We start from the raw sequence: 20664 nt of genomic DNA on the forward strand, positions 1-20664 counted from the left end.
CTGACTTAAGTAGGTGGGTTGGAAAGTGACTCAATAATCCTGTGGAAAGATGGGCAGCTAATGGGTCAGTGAGCGCCTGAATGAAAATGGGAAGGGCTCGCTGAGTCCCATGATAAATCAACATGCCCATCACTGATGTCCATGAAGTGTAGGGAGAAAAGAACCCAACGGTGGGGAGTGGGTAAAGAAAAAAACCAGATGACAGCATCGAAAAACAGCTCAACAGTCTGGAATAATAAGTGGAAACTGCCATTTGATCCAGCACTCCCACTTCTGGATATTCATGCAAAGAAGACAAAAACACTAACTCTAAAATAGATATGCACCATTATTTACAATGTTCAATGCAGCATTATTTACAATGGTCAATCTGTGAAAAATAACCCATTTATTCACTGATGAATGAATAAAGAAAATGTGATATATTTAAGATACCCATGACACATATTATTATATACATATGGACTAGCATTCATCCACTAAAGAATGAAATTTTAGTGGATTTGTGACAACATGGGTGTACCTCAAGGTAGGGCAGAGAAAGACAAATAATACCTTATTATCTCTCTTACATGTGGGATATTAAAAAAAAAGAAGAAGAAAAATACTAAGGTCATAGAACAGAGAAAAATTAGCAATTGCCAGATGCTGGGAATGGGGTGGGCAAGATGGGTGAAGGGGGTCAAAAAGGCACAAGCTTCCAGTTATAAAATAAATAAGTCATGGGAATGTGATGGACAACAGTTGATACTATATTGCATATTTGAAAATTGCCAAGAGAATAGAACTTAGAAGTTATCTCTAAGAAAAAAATTTTTGTAATTTATGTATGGGGACAAGTGTTAACGAAACTTACCGTGATCATTTTACAATATATACACATACAGAATCATTGCAGTATATATCCCAAACACAAACCGTACAATGTTTATGTGTTGGTTATATCTCAAAATATTTTTTAAAAACCAATAAAAAGAGAAGTTTGTATTTATATAGAAATGTTCTGGGCTCCAGGTACTCATTCTTTCCCCACAAGACCAATATGTTCAATGGCAATCATAACATCACCTCTGAATCACATTTGATTGAGGAAGGAAATCACCCCAGAAGAGGGCCCTGCCCTATAGTACAGAGAAGTAAATGGCAGAGTCCGGAACCCAGGAAATGCCTAATTTTCCCACCAAGAGTTATTTACCCCAAATTATCCCCAGGAAATAGAGACAAGATGATTTATGTTTAAAGAACCCCTTAGAGTCTCCCCGGTGGTGCAGCAGTTGAGCGCTGGGTTGCGAAGCTGCCTGCAGCCTCTGCAGCACTGGTTCGATCCCCAGCCGCCAGTCAAGGATCCCACATGGTGCGCAGACCTCTCCTGCTGAGCCCACTGCTCCTCTCAGCAGTGTACTGTCATTCCGCCTGTACTGTTTCCCGCTCTGGCTCTGGTGAATTCTCTCACCCTCCCGTGCTTCTGACTGTACCCAGTGCTTGTATAAATAAATAAATAAATCTTTAAAAAAAAAGAAGAAGAAATGAAAGTTTAAAAAAAAAAAAAAGAACCCCTTAGCTGCTACTACTATGTCTCTTACTTGCAGTCATTAAAAACTTCTCCGTCGGCCCCAAATGCAATATCTAGGGGTGGATCTAAAGTCTGCATCGCAAAGGCAATGCAACATATCTCCTGGATGAAGTTACTGAGGATGCAAAAGTCAACTTCAGGAGGGAAGGAAATCTTGGGATTGACATTCATGGCTCGGATCACATCCTGAAAAGGAAACATAGCATCACCTTATTACCAAGCTGTGAGAAGAAGCTCTAGCAATTCCAGCATTATGAGATGGGAGGTTGGAAAAGAGCACTCAGTTATGGGGGCAAAAACAAGTTCAACTAGAGGAGGACTCGTTAACCAGGAAGGAGGAAGAGGACGTGAAGCAAAAGTGACCGAGAGTCTAAAAACCAAGAGCCTCAAAAAAAAAAAAAAAAAAAGAAAAGAAAAGAAAAATTCACTCCTGGCTTTTCCTTATTACTTCTCTACCTTTCTATTTTAGCCAGTTATATGGTATGCCAACACAGAACTCTGATTTGTTCATAATCTAAGCAACAATTACTATAGCTTGCTTTTATTGAGAATTTACTATGTACCAAGTTTTGTGCTAAGCAAATTACCTGCTTTTGCTTTCATTCAGTCCTCTCAAGAACTCTATGAGGTCATGACCATTGCTACTCCCATTTAAAGATTAAATAACGGGGCCTCCCCCGTGGCGCAGCGGTTGAGCGCTGGGTTGCGAAGCTGCCCGCAGCCTCTGCAGCGCGGTTCGATCCCTGGCTGCTCCCCGGCCACAGGAGGAGGGTCCCACATGGCGCGCAGAACTCTCCTGCCACCCACTGCTCCCCTCGCAGTGTACTTCAGTCCTTCTGCCTGCTCTGCTCCCCGCTCTGGCTCTGGTGAATTCTCTCACCTTCCCGTGCTTCTGACTGTACCCAGTGCTTGTATAAATCAATCAATCAATCTTGTATAAATAAATAAATCTTTAAAAAAAATAAATAAATAAAGATTAAATAACGAAAGCACAGAGAGGTGAAGTAAAGGTACAAGGTCACACAGCTGGGAATTGGCAGAACCAGGATGCAAATCCATCCTCTTTCCCAAAGCCATTGTTCTGAAGCACTATGGATGGCATCATCTCTTTCAATCTTAAAGGCCCATCTAAACACTAGGACTATAAAATTCAGAATATTTTTCCCCATAAAAAGTCTAAGAAAGAAACAGCTGAGAATAACTGTTTCTACAAAGCAAATTGCTTGCTGCTCATTTATGCTCTTTCAAACATAGAAGCAATACTAAGCACTGGATGGATTTCTGATTTCTTAGTACTCAGTGTAGTGTTGAAATTAGTATTCAAATTAGCATTCAAATATCAGCAGCTGCAAACCAGTTGCAATAAGAGATCTGACACTTACGTTAACACTGCTTTGGGAATCATAGAGATCGAGATGACAGATGATATAATCCGAGACAGCATCCTCAAAGTCATTCGACCCTGCATATGATGGTGTCAATGATTTCCTCACACGGATCTTGAAATGTCTGAATGCCATCTTAGCTACATGGAATGCCTCCTATACATAAAAAAGCCGCAAATTCATTTGGTAGAAGGAAAAGATACAAAGCAAGAAATGAAAAGAATGTCCATCAAATGTTCAACATCCTATTGGATTCTACTAACTAAACAAAGTGACCAAAACTATTTTTAATCTGGAAGAAAAAAATACATCTAAATTTTGAAAAGTACACAAATACATATGACTAGTTACGCCCACTAATTTCAATACAGATCACCATTGTTATGGTAATCGCCGATGTAGGACAGAACACAGATTTAAAGAGATCAATGACCTGGGGTTACATGAGTAATTGAAAAGTAAATGGAGGGCCTCCCCGGTGGCGCAGCGGTTGAGCGCTGGGTTGCGAAGCTGCCCGCGGCCTCTGCGGTGCCGGTTCAATCCCCGGCTGCTCCCCGGCCACCGGAGGAGGGTCCCACATGGCGCGCAGACCTCTCCTGCCGCCCGCTGCTCCCCTCAGCAGTGTACCTCGGTCCTTCTGCCTGCTCTGCTCCCCACTCTGGCTCTGGTGAATTCTCTCACCCTCCCGCGCTTCTGACTGTACCCAGTGCATGTATAAACAAAAAACAAACAAACAAACCAGCAAACAAATAAATAAAAAGCATGCCTCTATAAAAAAAAAAAAAAAAAAGTAAATGGAAACTGGGATCCCACAGCAGCATATTATCACTGGTCAAGAAATAAAAGAAAATAATCAAGCAGGCGATTATGTCATACAGTCACTGTCAAGTGTCTGGCATGTTTCTGGGCATTTATTAATTCAACAAACACTGAAGTATGTGTAATATAGCATACCCTGAGAAAACTCAGTTATGCATGAAAGACATAGCTGCTACACTTACACAACTTTAACCCACTCAGTGATGCTTAATTACATAAACCAGGGGGTTGGCAAATATGAACTATTTTAAAATATTTAAATATTTTTTAATATTTTAGGCTTTGTAGGTCACATGTTGTCTCCATCGCTTTTTTCCCCAAACCTTTGAAAATGTAAAAGCAGTCTTATGGGCCTCCCCTGGTGGCGCAGCAGTTGAGAGCTGGGCTGCAAAGCTGCCCATAGCCTCTGCAGCACCGGTTTGATCCCCGGCCACCTGCGAGGGTCCCACATGGCGCACAGACCTCCCCTGCCACACCCACTGCTTCCCTCAGCAGGGTATTTCGTCACTCTGCCTATTCTGTTCCCGGCTCTGGCTCTGGTGAATTCTCTTACCCTCCCATGCTTCTGACTATACCCAATGCTAGTATAAATAAATAAATAAATCTTTAAAAAATAAAAAAAAATTAAAATTAAAATAACAGTCTTATATTCGTAGTTCTTGGGTGACATTTCTCTCAGAGATAGACTGGGCCACATATGGGCCACAGGTCATAGTTTTCAGACCTGTGATATAAATGAATAAATACATGGGATAAGTTCAGTAGCTGATAATTCTTTTCTTACACTGATGCATTATTTTGTCATATTTAACTGTTCCCATAAAAGACTCAGTATCTCAATATGGTACCTATAGAAAAAATGGTTTTGTTTGGGGAACTAAGGATTAAATATAAGCACTTTTTAATCTGCCATACTCAAGCAGCTAATATATTACCAATATATTATGCATTAGTAACTAATCTTAGTTCAATAAACAGAAAAGTTAATGCCACCAGTCTTCTGGTTTTTCTAAGAATAGAAGAAAATCAATCAAAATCACAGCCTTTGGCAATAATGTATACCCTGGAACACTCATGCCCACATTAGAAGATTCAGAATAAATCCACACTCCGTATTAACGCATTTGAGATAGTCCTACATTTATGGAGACGTCAATAAATGTTTGGTCAACAGAAGTATTAATGTATGAATAGTTATTAACTGTGAAATATGATTCATCCCACAGTGATGAATGACAGGGAAGGGATGGGGGGTGGGGAGCAGCTGGAAATCCCACCCTCCTTCAGTGACTTTAGAGTAATTTTTTAAACTGTACTGTTCAGTTGACCAAACTGCTGTCTCCCCACATTGCCCAAGGACCTCTGAAGCGCAGTGGTGCGCTGAGTGTCACCTACCACGGTGGCAATGTAGATGATCCGCTGCACCGTCTCAGCTTTGTCGATGCAGCGCCGCAGCAAGCACTGCACATCCAGGCGGGCCTGAGAATAGGCATCGCTGAACCGAGACAAGAGGGCAGCCTTTCGTGCCACACTGGACAGTTTGGCACGATTCGGAGATGGGGTCCTGACCTTGGCGACTGCGGTGGTGGGGCTGGCTGACCTGCTGCGGCTCTGGCTGCGGCTCTGGCTGCGGCTGTGGCTAGGGCTGTGGCTACGACTCTGACGGCGACTCTGGCTGAGGCTGTGGCTACGGCTGTGGCTGCGGCTGTGGCTGCGGCTGCCACGGCAAGGGCTAGGAGACCGGCTCCTGGTGGACCTGCGGGTATGCAAGAATCAGGCCAGGAAGTGCTCTGCTTCTTCTCCCCACACAAACTGCAGATGATACCCACAAGACCTAGACTCTGCAGGCAGGGCAAAATGGCTGCCTCCATGACTCTTGCATGAGACCTCAAATATGACCACAACCAAGAAATACTATTTGCATAGTGAAGTAGAACTTATGAAACATTTCTACTCTCTGAGTACCACAATTGATCTGCTGCCGTGGGAGGCCAGCATTGACTGCTGGTCATCTTACATATGAGGAACTTGTACTCAGAAAAGATAACCAGATGGCCTAGAGCCAGTTATCAGAAGCCAGAGTTAAAGAAACCAAGTCTTCAGTATTTCTTATACCAAAATTAGTGTACTAACACATCACACGAACCTTATGGTATAAAGTGGGATGAACACTGATTGAACGATGAGGAAGGTCTATGTTCTCATCTCAACTCTACCTTGTCATACCAATAGTACCAACTGCAATCATTTTTCCTGTTCAGAGTCTGAGTTTTCACCTACATACAGTTTGTACTGTTTGGTGATGGAGAGCAGAAGATTGGGTGTACATGTCTAAGTACTCAGTGAATAGAAAAGCACTGATTCAGTGAAAAGGGCATTGCTAGTAATTATCAGACAAAGAATATGGACCCTCCAAAAGGGAAGTTATTTATAGAAGAAACTACAGAGCAAAATGCAGGCTCTCTAGATGTGCGTGTGGGGACTCACTGAAAGTGTTTGCCAATTTCCAGGATGCCGTAAAGACTTGTGGCCAATGTCAAGCTATCAATGTGAAGTCACTGAACTCAGAATTGGGCAGAAATGCACAAAAAATCAGTTACTGGGAGCCAGTACAAACAGCACTAGCACAATCCTGGCAGAGCAATTCCCCAAAATGAAAGACTAATGTGGTATTTATGGGAATGAGAACTGTAGGTGGGAGTGAAGGGGGGGGGGGGTGGAACAAGCAAGAAAAATAGATTCCAGAGAGAAACAACCCACTTTGCCCTCACTTAACACTGTCTGAATGACCTGGTTAACATTCTGTCCACCAATTGAGGGGCTTTCACAAGAACACTCACCTACAACCTCCATCAAAGTGAAATATAAAAGAGGGAATGCCCTATAGTCGTATTTTGAAACATCCCACATGGATACCACCTCTTGCATTATAGTTCTAGGTAAATCTTTTCTCGAACCAGAAAGCTCTCCTTCTGCCCATCTCTCCAGTTTCATTCCTTAAGCTTCAACGTGAGCCCCAAGGAAATCAGTGCCCACAGGTTGGGGGACCCCTAATCCAGGAGAGGTTTTCTCTTTCTGGAGAAGGCCCCCCAAATTGTTAGGGTTTGGATTCGGGGTATCTTTTTTCGTTTTGTTTTCCGAGCCAGACTTTGATCACTAACTCAACAAAAGGGGCTGAAATGAAAAGATTTGTGAGAATTTGTCAAACCTTCCTCGGCGCGCAGATTTTTCAGCAGACAGAACTGCGATCTCATCCTTGAGCGTGCGGAGCTGCTTCTCGTAATCAGATATCACGTCTGCGCACTGCTGGTCTGTGCTCTGCTTCTCTGGGCTGTGCGCCTCCCGGACGCTTTTTTTGCGCAGAGAGCCTCGGGGCTCTGACCTCCGCGTCTCTGAACCCCGCTCCGAACTCCGGTCGGAACTCTGACGACGCTCCGAACTCCTGCTACTGTAGTCAGAGGCCCTGTGCTCTGAGTTTCTGTGGCGGGCATCCTCCTGGGCTTGAAGATTCTTAAGCCTGAACAGGGCGGGAAAAAAATTTAAAGAAAGGAAGAAGACGGAGGGAGGAAAGATAAGCAACAACTGGCATACTTAAGGCAGGTGACTACTTAGTATGCCACTATTACCTTGGAAAAGTCTGATGGAAAAACAGAGGAGTGAACACAAATCAACAAAGAACTGAATTGCCAGGGTCAGAAGCCAATCTATGCATGCAGCTTGTGTGGAAAAAATTACTCCTGAAGGAAGGATAAACACACAGACCCTCTAGCCAGAGCAGAGCCGGCTTACAGCCACACTGTTCTAAAATGAAGTGATCTTAATTGCACAAAACTCTGCAAGCACTTGACCCCCAAAGCCTAGTCCAGAAACTGGTCTCAAAGACACAGCCTCCTACCCTCACTAGCTCTTTGGTTCTCTGAACAGATGGAATATGGAGGAAAACTCCAATGGAAACTGAATAACTCTCCATAATACTAAGGTCTATGAAAATCATGTATTACAGAAACAAAGTTTTAGAAATAAAACCGGCATGCTCGTTAAGATACAAAGAGGCATGGCCATCATAAAAATAACAGGAAAAGTCAAAAGCAGAGGACAAACTATGATGAAGTCAGCAGAAGGGTAAGATAAAAGGTATAAAGGTAAGTTTAAGGAGGACATGGAGAAGCTAAATATGCTATAGCAGAATTCAAAGCTGCACTAAAGCAGTAAAGAACAGAATCGGTGGTGTAAGAAATCACTAATATGATCAAAGTATTTGAGAAGATAAATCAAATAGAAAATAAGATATTAAAATGATGATGAGAGGGGAAACAGTAGTGGAATACAGAACAATACTTGAAGCTAAAATGCATGGGTGTTCCTGAAGAAATTAGAACTGGAACATGTATGGATGCAATAGAAAGGTATCCATATGTGCACACACACATATGTTTTTAAGATAAGTCCCACTTGCACTTTTTGGGGGAAAAAAATCAAAATTAAGATCAACAAAGGAATAACCTTAAAGGATCAGTGTTTATGTTCCCCTTCTAGAAATTTTTATTTAGAGAATAATCTGAGATTTAAACTAAGACTTGCCACCAAAAAAATCACATTATTTCTAATGTGGAAAATTAGTATCAAAAATTAGTAAATATTCATTATTAGAGAAATACCCAAGAAATGTGAGACGATGCATCTATTTACCACTAAGCTGCAATTTTTTCCCTAGAAACAGAAAAATACCACTAAGTGAAAAAATGGGGTCCATAGGTGTACACTTAAATTAATTTGTAATTTTACGTCTATTTTCAATGTGCTAATTGGAAGAAATGTCAAATGGTAATAATAATGGGCTCTGAAATTATAAGAGGTTACAAATTATAAGAGGTTTTTGGATCCTTTTATACTATATTGTGCTTTGATCATGTTTTTGTGGTAAGAAAGATATGTAAGACACTAATGAAAATATTGCTGCCTTTCCTCTTTGATTGTGAACAGGCTCTTTCATATTATAATGGAGCACCCAAAAAGCTAAATTCAAAGATTAATCAGCAGGCTGCAATAATCCTGTCATTTTTTTTTTCTTACTGCTTTTTTAGCTGATTTATTTCCTCCTCTGCAGCCAAAAGGGATATGGTCGATCTGGTCTTGGTTTCTTCAATAGTCTTTTCAGTTGCAGCCAGACTGTAAGAGAAATCAGTAACTAAAGACAGATTTTCCAAATTGGTAGACTTTCTAAATCTAGGAATAGGTTCTCTTGGGAACACTGGCATATGATACAAATTCAACATAAACAAGATCAAATTATAAGGCATCTGCATCCAATCAGATGATATTAAAATATTATGGTGCACTTACATGAAAAAACATGCCAGCATCCTTCCTCATGTTGAGCCCAAAAATATTATAGAGCTACTATCTCTAGAAAACTATGTATTTGTCAATATTTGAATGTAAAATACGAAGAAACCTGTTCAATTTCTCCTTCTCACCCTCCTAATTCATCTGCTCTAATTATATCAAATCCCCAGGTACCTTTCTCTACAAAATCTCCACTTTTTTGTAATATAATACCAATTTTTATTACACTGCACTGTAGAGTTGCATTTGACTTAATTTTCCCATCTTAGTAAATAAAAAAATAATAATTTGCCCCTTTATAAAGAAGAGAGCACAATTACATTTGACTACCAAGTCTTTTGTGTCTTCCTGCCTCTGCCTTCCATCACTTACTGGGCAAAATTTTTCCTGAATTTTCAACATAACTCAATAATTGTACAAAGGACTCTCTTCACTGGAGGCAAATCATAATAAGTGATACTATGTCTTTAAGTGTATCTAGAGGTAAAAAGAAATGAGAATGTGATGAATGATGTTGGATGAGGAACATCCATCATCCATTGGAACCATCAGTAAGTGGTTTCCAATTAAGTTGCAATGGGCCCGTGAGAGGTCATAGGTGGCAGAGGGGCCTTGATGTCTCTGACCCTACCTTCCTGGGACATCCACTCTTTCATCACAGTAGTCCTGCAGCTAAGAAAGAGCACCTGCTTTCTAATTCACACCTGTCTCCCTCCTCCTCTTCAGAGGAGGAAGGGAAGATCAAACACTGCGGAGGCCTCCCCTAGACAGGGGAGTAGATTGAGCAATAATGGGTTAGCAGAAACCCTACCAAGTCCCCACAGATTCCAGTCAATCAGACAATATAGGAGGTAATGTGAGATACCCAAAATTCTATCTCCTCCCTTGTCCCTCCTCTCAAAAGTCCTCATTCTTCCATCCTCTGAGTGTCACTCCAAATGTCACACCTGGCTCTCTCAAGCACTTGTCTCCCCTGTTCCTGAGCTCCTCCAACAAATGGCTCACATTTATAATATCATTACAAACACACTGTAAACTACTTGAGGGTAAATTTTTGTTTCATTCATCTCCTACCTCCAGCACCTAAAATAGAGCTTGTCACACAGTAGATATTAAACACACACACACACACACACACACACACGAATGAAATGTCTAAAGTCTAAGACAAATCCAAAGTACCAGATAATATATGACAGGACTACTAGAGGTTGAAAGAAAACAGTTATGATTTAATTCAAATGTGAATATGTTATGTGTGTTTAAAAGTATATATAGGAAAATGAACATTCTAATCAAACCACAGAAAATTAAAAGAAGAAAATAGATCAAAAGAGGAAATAGAATATGAACAGGAATAAAGTAGGGTATTTTTCTCTCAAGACATGACATACAAGTATGAACATATACACTCAAGCAACATACACGCTAATTTGGTGCCCTCAGATGACATACGGAGAAGAAACGGGTACATTCATGTGCCAAGCATTGTTTTATGCAGGTTAACATTTGAAAGTTTTACAGATGTATTAGTCCATTGAGGAAATTATTGAGAATTTACTATATGCCAGGTATGGTGTTGAGTGTTGAAGATACAACTATGTAAAAACAGCAATACAAGCTGCCATTTGGAGCCTACAGTCTAGCAGAATATAAATATGCAAACAAATTTTTTAATGTTCCAAATTGTAAGTGCATTCTTAGATCTGTGAGGAGCACTGAAGGAGAGGAGAAGGAAGGTCTTTTGATGTAGACTGCTCACAGGCCAACTCTGAGGAAGTCACATTCAAGTTGAGACCAGGGAATAATAAAGGTCAGCCAATCACAGAGCCAGTGGAGGACTCGCTCTTTTCTGCAGGAGCATGAGCAAAGAGCATACAGCGAGGGAGCAGAACACAGACCAACTGGCCTGAGCTGAGGGTAGCGTGAGAGGCTGGCCAGATCACACAGGCCTGCAAGAGCCCAGGAAAGAATTTTAGAATATTTTTACAATATCTAAAAGGAGGCTAATGACAGCTTTTTCAGCGAGGTGATTTGATACCATAAAATGATCTGTATTCCTATGTGGGAGAGGGGTTGTCATAGAGCAAGAGTAAAAGCAGAGAAACTGATTAGAAAGCAACTGGTTGACGCTACAGGTATCAGAGGTTTGAAATAGGGCAACAGTGAGAGAAGAGGGAAAAAAGGGATGGGTGTAGGAGATGTGTAGATGATAGACTCAAATGGATAATGGAACAGGCTGCACCAAGGAGATGAACACGAGTGAGATTCATAACCAGAGACTATGCGTTCTGGGGTTTGCCAAAGCTGGGCAGACCTGTCCCCATTCAGTACTGTATAGGCATCTGTACCTTTGAAACTGGGTCACAATCAAACACAGGTGAGACATGAGAAACCTCCTTTGTGGGTCACTCATTCCACAGTAGGTGGTACCCTGGCTTTCGAGTCAGGTGGGCAAAAGAAGAGAGGGAGAAAGAGCTGGCTGTCATAGAAGGTAAGGGACAGACACCATCAATTATGATGTCTCAAATAAAAGAGAATGAGAACTCCAGGTGAGTTAAAAAACAAACTGACGAAACTAGGAAATCCTGGGTCATGCAGCAAATACCTTTCTATTAGCAGTTTTCAAATGAGGTGGAGAATGAGGGTATATATATATAGAGAGAGAGAACACATTACAAATGGTAAAGCAAAAAGGACAAAGGATGACTGGATGTTGTTGCTACTATCTTACAAATTTTCTATGTTTGCAATTATGTTTGTTTGTTTGTTTAAAGAGTGTTCACAGTTTCCTGGTACAGGGTGCCTCCATGAGTAACTACAGAGCTATAGGGATGAGAGGTAGAATCCCTGGCTCCAGTTGGTGCAGCAAAAGTCAAGAGCCAACTAGCAAAATCCTGAAGTCTAGCTCTCAAATAAGAGACAAATGGAGACCTGTGTGGCAGGAGTAGTCACAAGCAAATGCCCCGGGGATCTAACCAAACAAGCCACACCTCAGTGCCCATCAGCATTAGATGCTAGTGCCCAGGTGGAACTCAGGTCTGCCAGAACCCAGGGTGCAGCACAAGACCAAAGCCCTCTCCCCCAGCACCAGGAGCGCATGCAAGTATCCCTCAACCCCTAGATGTTAGCCTGAGGGAGGAGGAAGGCAATGAATCCCTTGAGAGGGCAAAAACCCTAACAGAAGTTTGAATTTGGAATATTTACATAAAAAAGATTACAGTAAACCAGAGAAGAAGTGGCAAATTTAAGAATCCTCCTTACTGCACTACAAATTCAGCTGACATTAATTGTAATAAGTTCTGAGAATGCAAAAGAATTATACTTTATGTGTTATGGTTGCAAATTTTGACTCCCACGGCTATAAAACTACCCACTGACTGTGAATCCTGTTGGAAACATAAATGGGGCTGTGTGACAGTCACTCCATGTGCACTTGCAAGCACACACAAAGAATAGTGCCCGGAATGAAATATATCGAAATGCTAATGGGGAGAAGATAACAAGTGATTTTCACCTTGTTTTTTGATGTGTTGTATGCACTCTAAGAAGTAAATTGTATTACTTTTGTGATGGCATGGAGCTATTTTCCTTAGGGGGAAATCTCATAGAACAATGACCTGCTGTGCTCCATCGCAAGCCTTAACTAGTTTTAAGATTCCTCATTGTCCCACACGAGTCAACAGTGGAGCAATGCTAGAGTAGGACAGACAGCTGACTGCTGGGTGTGGGGTAGGTGTGCTGAATGCCATTTCATCCACATCTATCTTCCTCAAGAACACGTGCAGAGTTGGCAATTTTCTTTGCTGTGATTCCTTACTGCTACCCTGACTTTACACATAATACCTATTTGACGTCTGTTGCTGCATTGCTCGACTTTTAAAATACATTTTTATACCTAACAGTTATCCAAAATTGTGAAATGTTCCTTTTTTATAGAATGACTGTTTCAGGTGCACATATACCCTTGACATGAGTACAACTGACCAACAGAAACAGCAGACTTCATCTTACTTCTGCTCTCTCAATTTTTTTCTTTACCTGATTTTTCACTCTCTTTAGCCCTCCCCTTCTTCATCTTGTGTAATTTTCCTCTCAAAAGAGAGATGTTCACAGAACAATCTTCCTCTGTTTATAAATACGTACTGCTTATACACTTATGGAGAAGGAGGAGCTCCAGGCATGGAGTCAAGGGGACTAGGATTATAGGGATTATAATATATAGATGTCTGTGCCCCAACTCACGATTCTCAACTCATACCCCCAAATTACTTATTTGCAAATATGTACATTTTATATGAGTCCTTATTCTCCTTCCAAACTTAAAAATTGAATGAAGAACAAACAAAAAATTCTTTTCGGAAAAAGATAACTTGCATTCCTCTTACTCGTCTTGAACCTGGTTGAGTTGATTTCGCGTTGCAATCAAGTCAGAGTCCAATTGTGCTTCCCTCTCCTTAATACTGGAATCTCTCTTCTCCTTATCAAAGGTGTCCTGGAAGGATGCAAATGAAAAAGGAGTCTGAATACATGAAAACAATGTGGATGGACTGCAAAAACATTGTGCTAAGCAAAAGCAGTCAAGCACCAAAAACACATAATGTATGGTTTTGTTTCGGTGAAGTTCTGGAGGGCGGAATTCATCTGAGGCGATAAAAATCAGAAGAGTGGTTGTCCTAGGGCTGGAGGGAGGAACGTGCAAATGCCCTGGTGTGATGGAAATGTTTTGTATCTTAATAGGGGTGTGAGTTACAAGGATATATGTATTTGTCAAAATCCATCAACCTATGGATTTCCATCAATTTATGTGATTTCACTGTCAGTAATTATACTTCATCTTTTTTAAAGACATAGAAATAGCATCCTAGGGCCTCCCCGGTGGCACAGCAGGTTGAGCGCTGCTCTGTGAAGCTGTCTGCAACCTTTGAAGAGCAGGTTCGATTCCCGGCCTACGAGGGAGAAACCCACATGGCGTGGCAGACTTCTTCTGCCTCACCCGCTGCTTCCCTCAGCAGTGTCTTCCCACCATCTGCCTGTTCTGCTCCCCACTCTGTCTCTGGTGAATTCTCTCACCCTCCCAAGTCTCTGGTCTGTACCCCAGTTCTTGTATAAATAAATAAATCTTTTTAAAAAATTTAAAAAAAGAAATGCCACCCTACATATCTTGATGTTGAAAATAACACCTCCAGCTGGTAAAAATCTAAAAAGTAAATAGTGCTAAGATTTGGAAACAACCCAAATGCCCCAAAATAGATGACTGGATCAAGAAGATGTGGTCCATATACACCATGGAATATTACTCAGCATTCAAAAAAGATAAACACATGCAATTTGCAGCAACATGGATGGCGCTGGAAGGGATCATGCTCAGCGAAATAAGCCAAAAAGAAAAAGAAAAATACCGGATGGTCTCACTCATAGCAGGAATCTAGAAAACTTAAATAAGGGACCAGGAAAATGAATAACTATAAGAAAGAAAATATCAAAATCAACAAATAACTATGAACAAGAGACTCTATGGGGGGAGAGGGGTGGGGAAAGGAGGGCTTGGGGTAAAAATAAGGGGGTTGTAATTTTATGGGGAATATAAAAATAAAATTTAAATTAAAAAAATAAATAAATAAATAAATAAATAATAAATAAATAAGTTAAGTTACAAAACAGTATGGATAAAAAAAAAAATCTAAAAAGTATATGAAAATCCAAAGAGGAAAAAGTTTTGCTTAGTGACACTTTATCTCTAAGGTTACAAAACCTTATATAAGTTGTTTCACAAGCTTATCACATTTAATCTTCACAATGACTCTCTTAAGTCAGCAAAGCATTGTCCCATTTAGAAATCAGGACACTGAGTCATGAAAAGCTGAATAACCTACTAGAACCATAGAAGTGTTATAGAGCAACCCCGATATTAAACGGGTTCCTGGCTGTGGGTCCTCACCCGAGCGCTTTAAAGGGACTTATGAATACTCTACTACAGACACACACAAAAAGGTTAATAAAAAGTTTATTTACAAGAGGAAAGGAAATAAGGAAAATGTACAACTCAGGGAGAAAATAGGGAAATAAAGTCTTTAATGCGTCCTACCCGATCCGAAAACCTGGAAACCCAAAGTCACTCTCAGAGCTGGCCAGACGCTGAGAGCTGGTGGAGAGCCAAAATGGGGGGGATTCCCCAAAGCCCACGTGTCTGCCTTTTCTATCCACCTGGCTGCTTAACCCCACCCTCAGGTCCCAGCCACCTTCCCTTTGGTGGTGATGGGATTTGGAGTTCCCAGTGTCTTTGGCTTTGACCTGGGGTGGGGGTGGAGTCCACAAAGCCTATATGGAATTTGCTTTGGGACATCCTTTTCCCCCTAACAGAAGGAGACTGTAATTCTCTCCAACCATCTCCAGCCACTACCTCATACGGGCCACTAGAACAGGCCTAGAATAGCTTGCTGAAATGTTTTAATTTATAAAGACTTTTTGTAAATTCATATGAATATTTAAAACCCAGGTGACTGATGTTTTGCTTTTCCAAACATAGCGACGCCAATGCCTCCTGCAGGGCATACGTTCTTTTTCCAGTCCAGTCTTTGACTATTAAAACACTGCTACTAAAAAAAAATAAATTAAAAAAAAATTTAAAAAAAAAACACTGCTACTGTCCATGGTAGCCACTAGTGTCAACACAAATCCACAAATTACCACACTCTGTCTACCAGAACTAAGTGTTCTTCTTATCTTGGAATTTCCGATTCACTTTATGTCACTCTTTCATCTTCCATGTGATGATTTCTTTCTCTTCTGGGCCTCCACCACACCCTGTCTAGGTGACTCAATTGTCACTTAAAAGTTATTATTTAATGCCTTGTGTGTGCAATGCCCCAGATGGAGATCAACACCAGGCCCTTTTAATAACTGAAGTCACCACTAGTCAATAGACAAAGCTTAATGACAATTAAGATTTGAACATGGGACTATCTTAAGAGAAAAACTAATCCTTTATTCCAGATACTACTTTAAACAGAGACTCATCTTTATTCCTGCATCCCAATTCTCTAAGCAGAGTTGAGCCCCTCACTAAGTGAAAACCACATCTCACATGTGTTTCAGTTCGCAGAGCCTGGGGAGGGCACTGAAAGTCAAGGTGATCCTCTAGCATCCTTACCTGAAGTGAGGGGACCCTGCTGTCAACAGGTTTTCCCAGGGAAGCCGCAGTAAAAGATGCTTCCAGCCAAGGCAAAAGGCGTGATTTGATTACTTCCACGCCCTCATTTCGTCCTCCTAAAAAAAATTTCAGGTCAGCGAGAAGAAATTTGGTCATACGCACTATGTCAGAGAACAAAGCACAAAGAACAGAAAGGAAAGCTGGGTGGGAAAGCATAGGCCACACTCACCTTCTTGGGCCGTTATTGTGAGGATCCCAAAGAGCTGTCCCTGCACCTTGGCAACTTGTTCAATGAATTCCAGGCAGATATTTAGATTCTGATCACATGAGTTCGTCTAAAAGCCAAAACAGTAGACATCAGTGTGATTCCCTTACCCTAGGCCCATCGCAGGCAGGTAAGGGAGTCGCTTTGTTCAAGGGCCACCTGCTCAGGAGTGTTCCCGGGAGCAGAGACGGCTGTGGGATAACCAAGACACAGTTCTCTTTCCTCCTGGGTACACAGCTAGGACACTTGTTTCTATGCTTCCTAGCAGCTTGTGTGGAGATGTCAATGAGTTCCTGTCAGTGGGATGGGAGTTGATGTGTGCTACTTCCACCTGAAGAAACCTCTTGGGTAATTCTCTTCTTTCTGTCCCAACCCATCAGCCAAATGCAGAGAACCCAGCAAAATGCCCCCAAAGGCATAGAGATGATGGGACCACAGATTTGAAAGGTTCCTAAGTGAACATTTGCATTGAACTGTTAGATAATCGTGATACTTTGAGGTATTAAGGAAATGAGATTCTGGGCTGCTTTTTACAGCAAGAATCCTGACTCCCTACTCAATGGAACCCTGCCAAAAATCCTTTTATAAGGTGAATAGACCTTTTGTAAAACAATACAAATTCTCTGCTTCCAAACTTACCTGCGTTATTGGTTCTTGTCCTTTACCTAAGTTCAGTATGTGCACAGACAACACTATTACAGGTAAGAAGGTATTGCTGGGTTAAGGTTGCACTTGAGAATGAGACCAAAAATGATGCTCCATCCCCCAGCGATACATGCAGACTAGTGGGAGAGACAGGAGAATGGACAGTTGTCCTGCAGTGGAATCAGAAGTCTTATTCTCCTGGGTGAGTACAAGGTCTGTTCTAAAGTCCATTGTCTTGGAAAGTCAGGGAAAGCTTCTGAGAGAGAATGAAATCAGACAGATATGGGAACCAGGGGGTGAGGAGGGGCTCAGATGGTTATAGAGATGGGCCTTTTAACTATTATTCAGCTTTTATTGTCTCCTTGGTGAGATTTACGATTTCCTCACGGGTCAGTCCTCTAACTGATTCTAGCGCTAAAGAGGTACAACTGCATGTAACAAACAAGCCATGTGGGTGCAAAGATGCATGGATTTGTGTGTCACCCAAGCCACAGGCACTCAGCCACTTGTCAGTTTTAGATGATCCTGCACAGGTCATTTGACCTCTCTGAATCCATTTCCTCTCCATAAAAACAGGGATACACCTTGCAGAGTTTTAGGAGAATTAAACCAAAATAATGCATGTCCCACACCTTACAGACAGTAGTTGTTCAGCACTTGGTACTCTAAGGTGGTATGCAGTACTGAAAGGAGCAATGGACTTAGAGGTAAGGCAGACCTTGGCTCAAGGTCTGCACTCCCTTCATTTAAATATGAGCCTCTATTTCCTCAGACTTAGAATATGAGCGATCTCACAAGCTAACTTAGGTGCAGAGTAGAGGAGGTATATGATTGCTAGGAGTATTACTGTAGTATTATTACTACATGTTCCTATGCCTCGCTCAGCACGTGGGACCAAGTAGGTGCCCAAAGGCGTGTTTGTCAAGTGAGTGGTCTGCACAACTTGAATAACAGGAGACAACAGACAATGTCAGGCGGTTCCTTTTCCAAGACATGCCACAACATGCTGCAACCTCTAACACAAAGCCTTGCACAAGATATTCAAGTTGCAACAAGGTCATATTATTGTACAACAAACACATATTTACACAAGACAAGTAGAGCAAAGATAGGAACTAATTATGGAGAGGTCCTACTTCAAAGTGCAGACTCTCAAAGTTTATTCATTCATAAATCATTAAGTTCCTATTACACATAAGGCCTTGGGCTGGCAGCTCAGGAAACAAAGTTAAATTTAAAAAAAGTTTCCTGCTATTAATGAGCCCACCAGCTAGGGAAATGGGATGGAGAAGCATGTGGATAAATAATTACTTTCCAGTTCATTAAGTGCTCTAGGTGGACAGTGGGCTGCAGAAGAAGCAAAACATGCTTTGGCCAAGAGCCAGGGTAAGAGGAAGGGCATTTCCAGAGCAGGAACAGCAGGGACTAAAAAGCAGCAAGGCACATTATGGGGGAGAGTGGAATATACATCTTCCATGACTTAAATAAACTGATTGTAAACATCATATGTCAAGGATACATATCTGAGATTTCACCTCACAGCAGTGAGAATGGCTATTTTGAAAAAAAAGAAGAAACAATATTTGGAGAGAATGTAAAGAAAAGGGATCCCTCATCCCCTACTGATGGGAACATAACTGGCACAGTCATCATGGAAAACATTATGGAGACTCCTCAAAAAACAATAGAAATGCCATAGGATCCAGCTATTCTCCTTAGGGTATTTATCTGAAAAATATGAAAACACTAATTCAAAAAATATATACGAATCCCCATGCATAATGCAGCATTATTTTCAATAGCCAAGCTTTGGGAACAACCTAAATTCCCAATGACAAATGAATAGAGACAATATATATTATACACAATGGGATACTACTCAGCTATTAAAAATAAAGATGAACTCTTGCAATTTGCTACAACATAAATAGAACTGGAGATGATTATCTCAAGTGAAATAAGTCAGATGGAGTAAAGATACCATATGACTTCACTCATATGTGGGAGATAAAGGAATAAAATAAATGAAGCAAAACAAAAACAATCTTTTAGACTATAAGAGCAAAACAGTGGTTACCAGAGAGACAGGAATGGAAAAGTATGGGTACATTGGGTAAAAGGGATCAATTGTATGGTGGAGAATGGAAATCAGACTTTTACTGATGATCATATGCACTATATACAGATGTTGAATTATAATGTGTATACCTGATACCACATCATCAGCCAATGTTACTTCAATTAAAATAATCGATGCCTGTAATACACCTAACCTACTGAACATTGTCGCTAGCCTAGACTAGCTGTGTCTGGTCTCAACTCAGAACACTTACATTAGCCCATGACAGCAAAATTATCTTATCCTCGTGATCATGTGGCTGACTGAGAGTTCCGCTCATTGTCACTGTCCAGCATCATAAGAAATCATCACATTATCACTAGTCTGGGGAAAAAATCAAAATTCAAAATTTGGAGTACAGTTTCTACTGAATAAAGTATCACATTTACACCATCATAAAGTCAAAAGTCACAACTCAAACCATCAGATGTCAGGAAGCATCTGTACAGGGCCCAGAGGCCAAATAATGAAGTACTCCATTTGCTGCACAAAGCGTTCTGGACTTTAACCCATAATTGAAAGATCTAAAAGAGCAAGAGAGGGCAACTTGTCCTTTTGGTTTATGTTGGGTTAGAAGCTATAAAACATTCAAGAGGCTGTCTGGAAGACAGTGGCCACCTAGTATGGGAGCTCTGGAGAAAGGCTTAATCTGAAGATAGATTTGGGAGTCACAGCATCTGGGAGGCAGTGAACGCAGTAACACTTAATGTGTCCACTACCACAGAGAAATCAAGGAGGTAAGAGGGCCTGGACTTGACTGACCACAAGAGACTCCACTGCAGCCCTGTCCTGCTTTACCTTTGCACAAGTTTTGTGTCCTGCTGAATGATCCCCAATTCTTTGATTTCCCTCACCTCCTTTACTCCTGAGCAGCCATTTCCCTTCATGAGAGTCTGATCATCCACACCTCTACCCATGGTTCTCTCAGACCTGCTACCCCATCCTAACCTTCAATCACTTCTACAGCCCGTAAGAGAGACATAAAACTTCTCATCATTAAATCAATAAAAATGTATCAGTAAGGGGCATCCTTGGTGGCACAAGGGGTTAAGCACCACTCTATGAAGCAATTGGCAGCCTCTGCAGCACAAGTTTGATCCCCAGCCTGCCAGGGAGAAACCCACATGGCACTGCAGACCTCTCCTGTCTCACCCACTGCTCCCCTCAGCAGTGTGTTTCAGTCAGTCTGCCTGTTCTGTTCCCCACTCTGTCTCTGGTGAATCCTCTCACCCACGTGCCCCCGCCCCGTATTTCTGGCCTGTACCCCGGCACTTGTATGAATAAATAAACCTTTAAAAATAAAAAAATAAAAACACTACAAGGTGTCAAGAGAAGAACTATAGAAGAAAGGAAAACATT

At 41.3% G+C, this 20664-nt stretch overlaps 1 protein-coding gene across 1 annotated transcript in view; it reads right to left on the minus strand.

Moving 5' to 3' along the window:
- The window catches only part of SPATA18 (spermatogenesis associated 18), a gene marked incomplete at both ends in the record, with an annotated part of 43227 nt that overhangs the window by 12812 nt on the left and 9751 nt on the right, over positions 1–20664 (minus strand). Inside the window, 8 exons of the mRNA XM_084233011.1 lie at positions 1584–1759; positions 2956–3114; positions 5173–5533; positions 6986–7294; positions 8851–8946; positions 13512–13618; positions 16277–16392; positions 16506–16611. Of these exons, the coding sequence (XP_084089137.1) occupies positions 1584–1759; positions 2956–3114; positions 5173–5533; positions 6986–7294; positions 8851–8946; positions 13512–13618; positions 16277–16392; positions 16506–16611 (1430 nt within the window). The remainder of the gene's footprint in view (positions 1–1583; positions 1760–2955; positions 3115–5172; positions 5534–6985; positions 7295–8850; positions 8947–13511; positions 13619–16276; positions 16393–16505; positions 16612–20664) is intronic.

Source organism: Talpa europaea (assembly GCF_964194135.1).
Source record: "Talpa europaea genome assembly, chromosome: 5".
Lineage (NCBI taxonomy): Eukaryota > Metazoa > Chordata > Mammalia > Eulipotyphla > Talpidae > Talpa > Talpa europaea.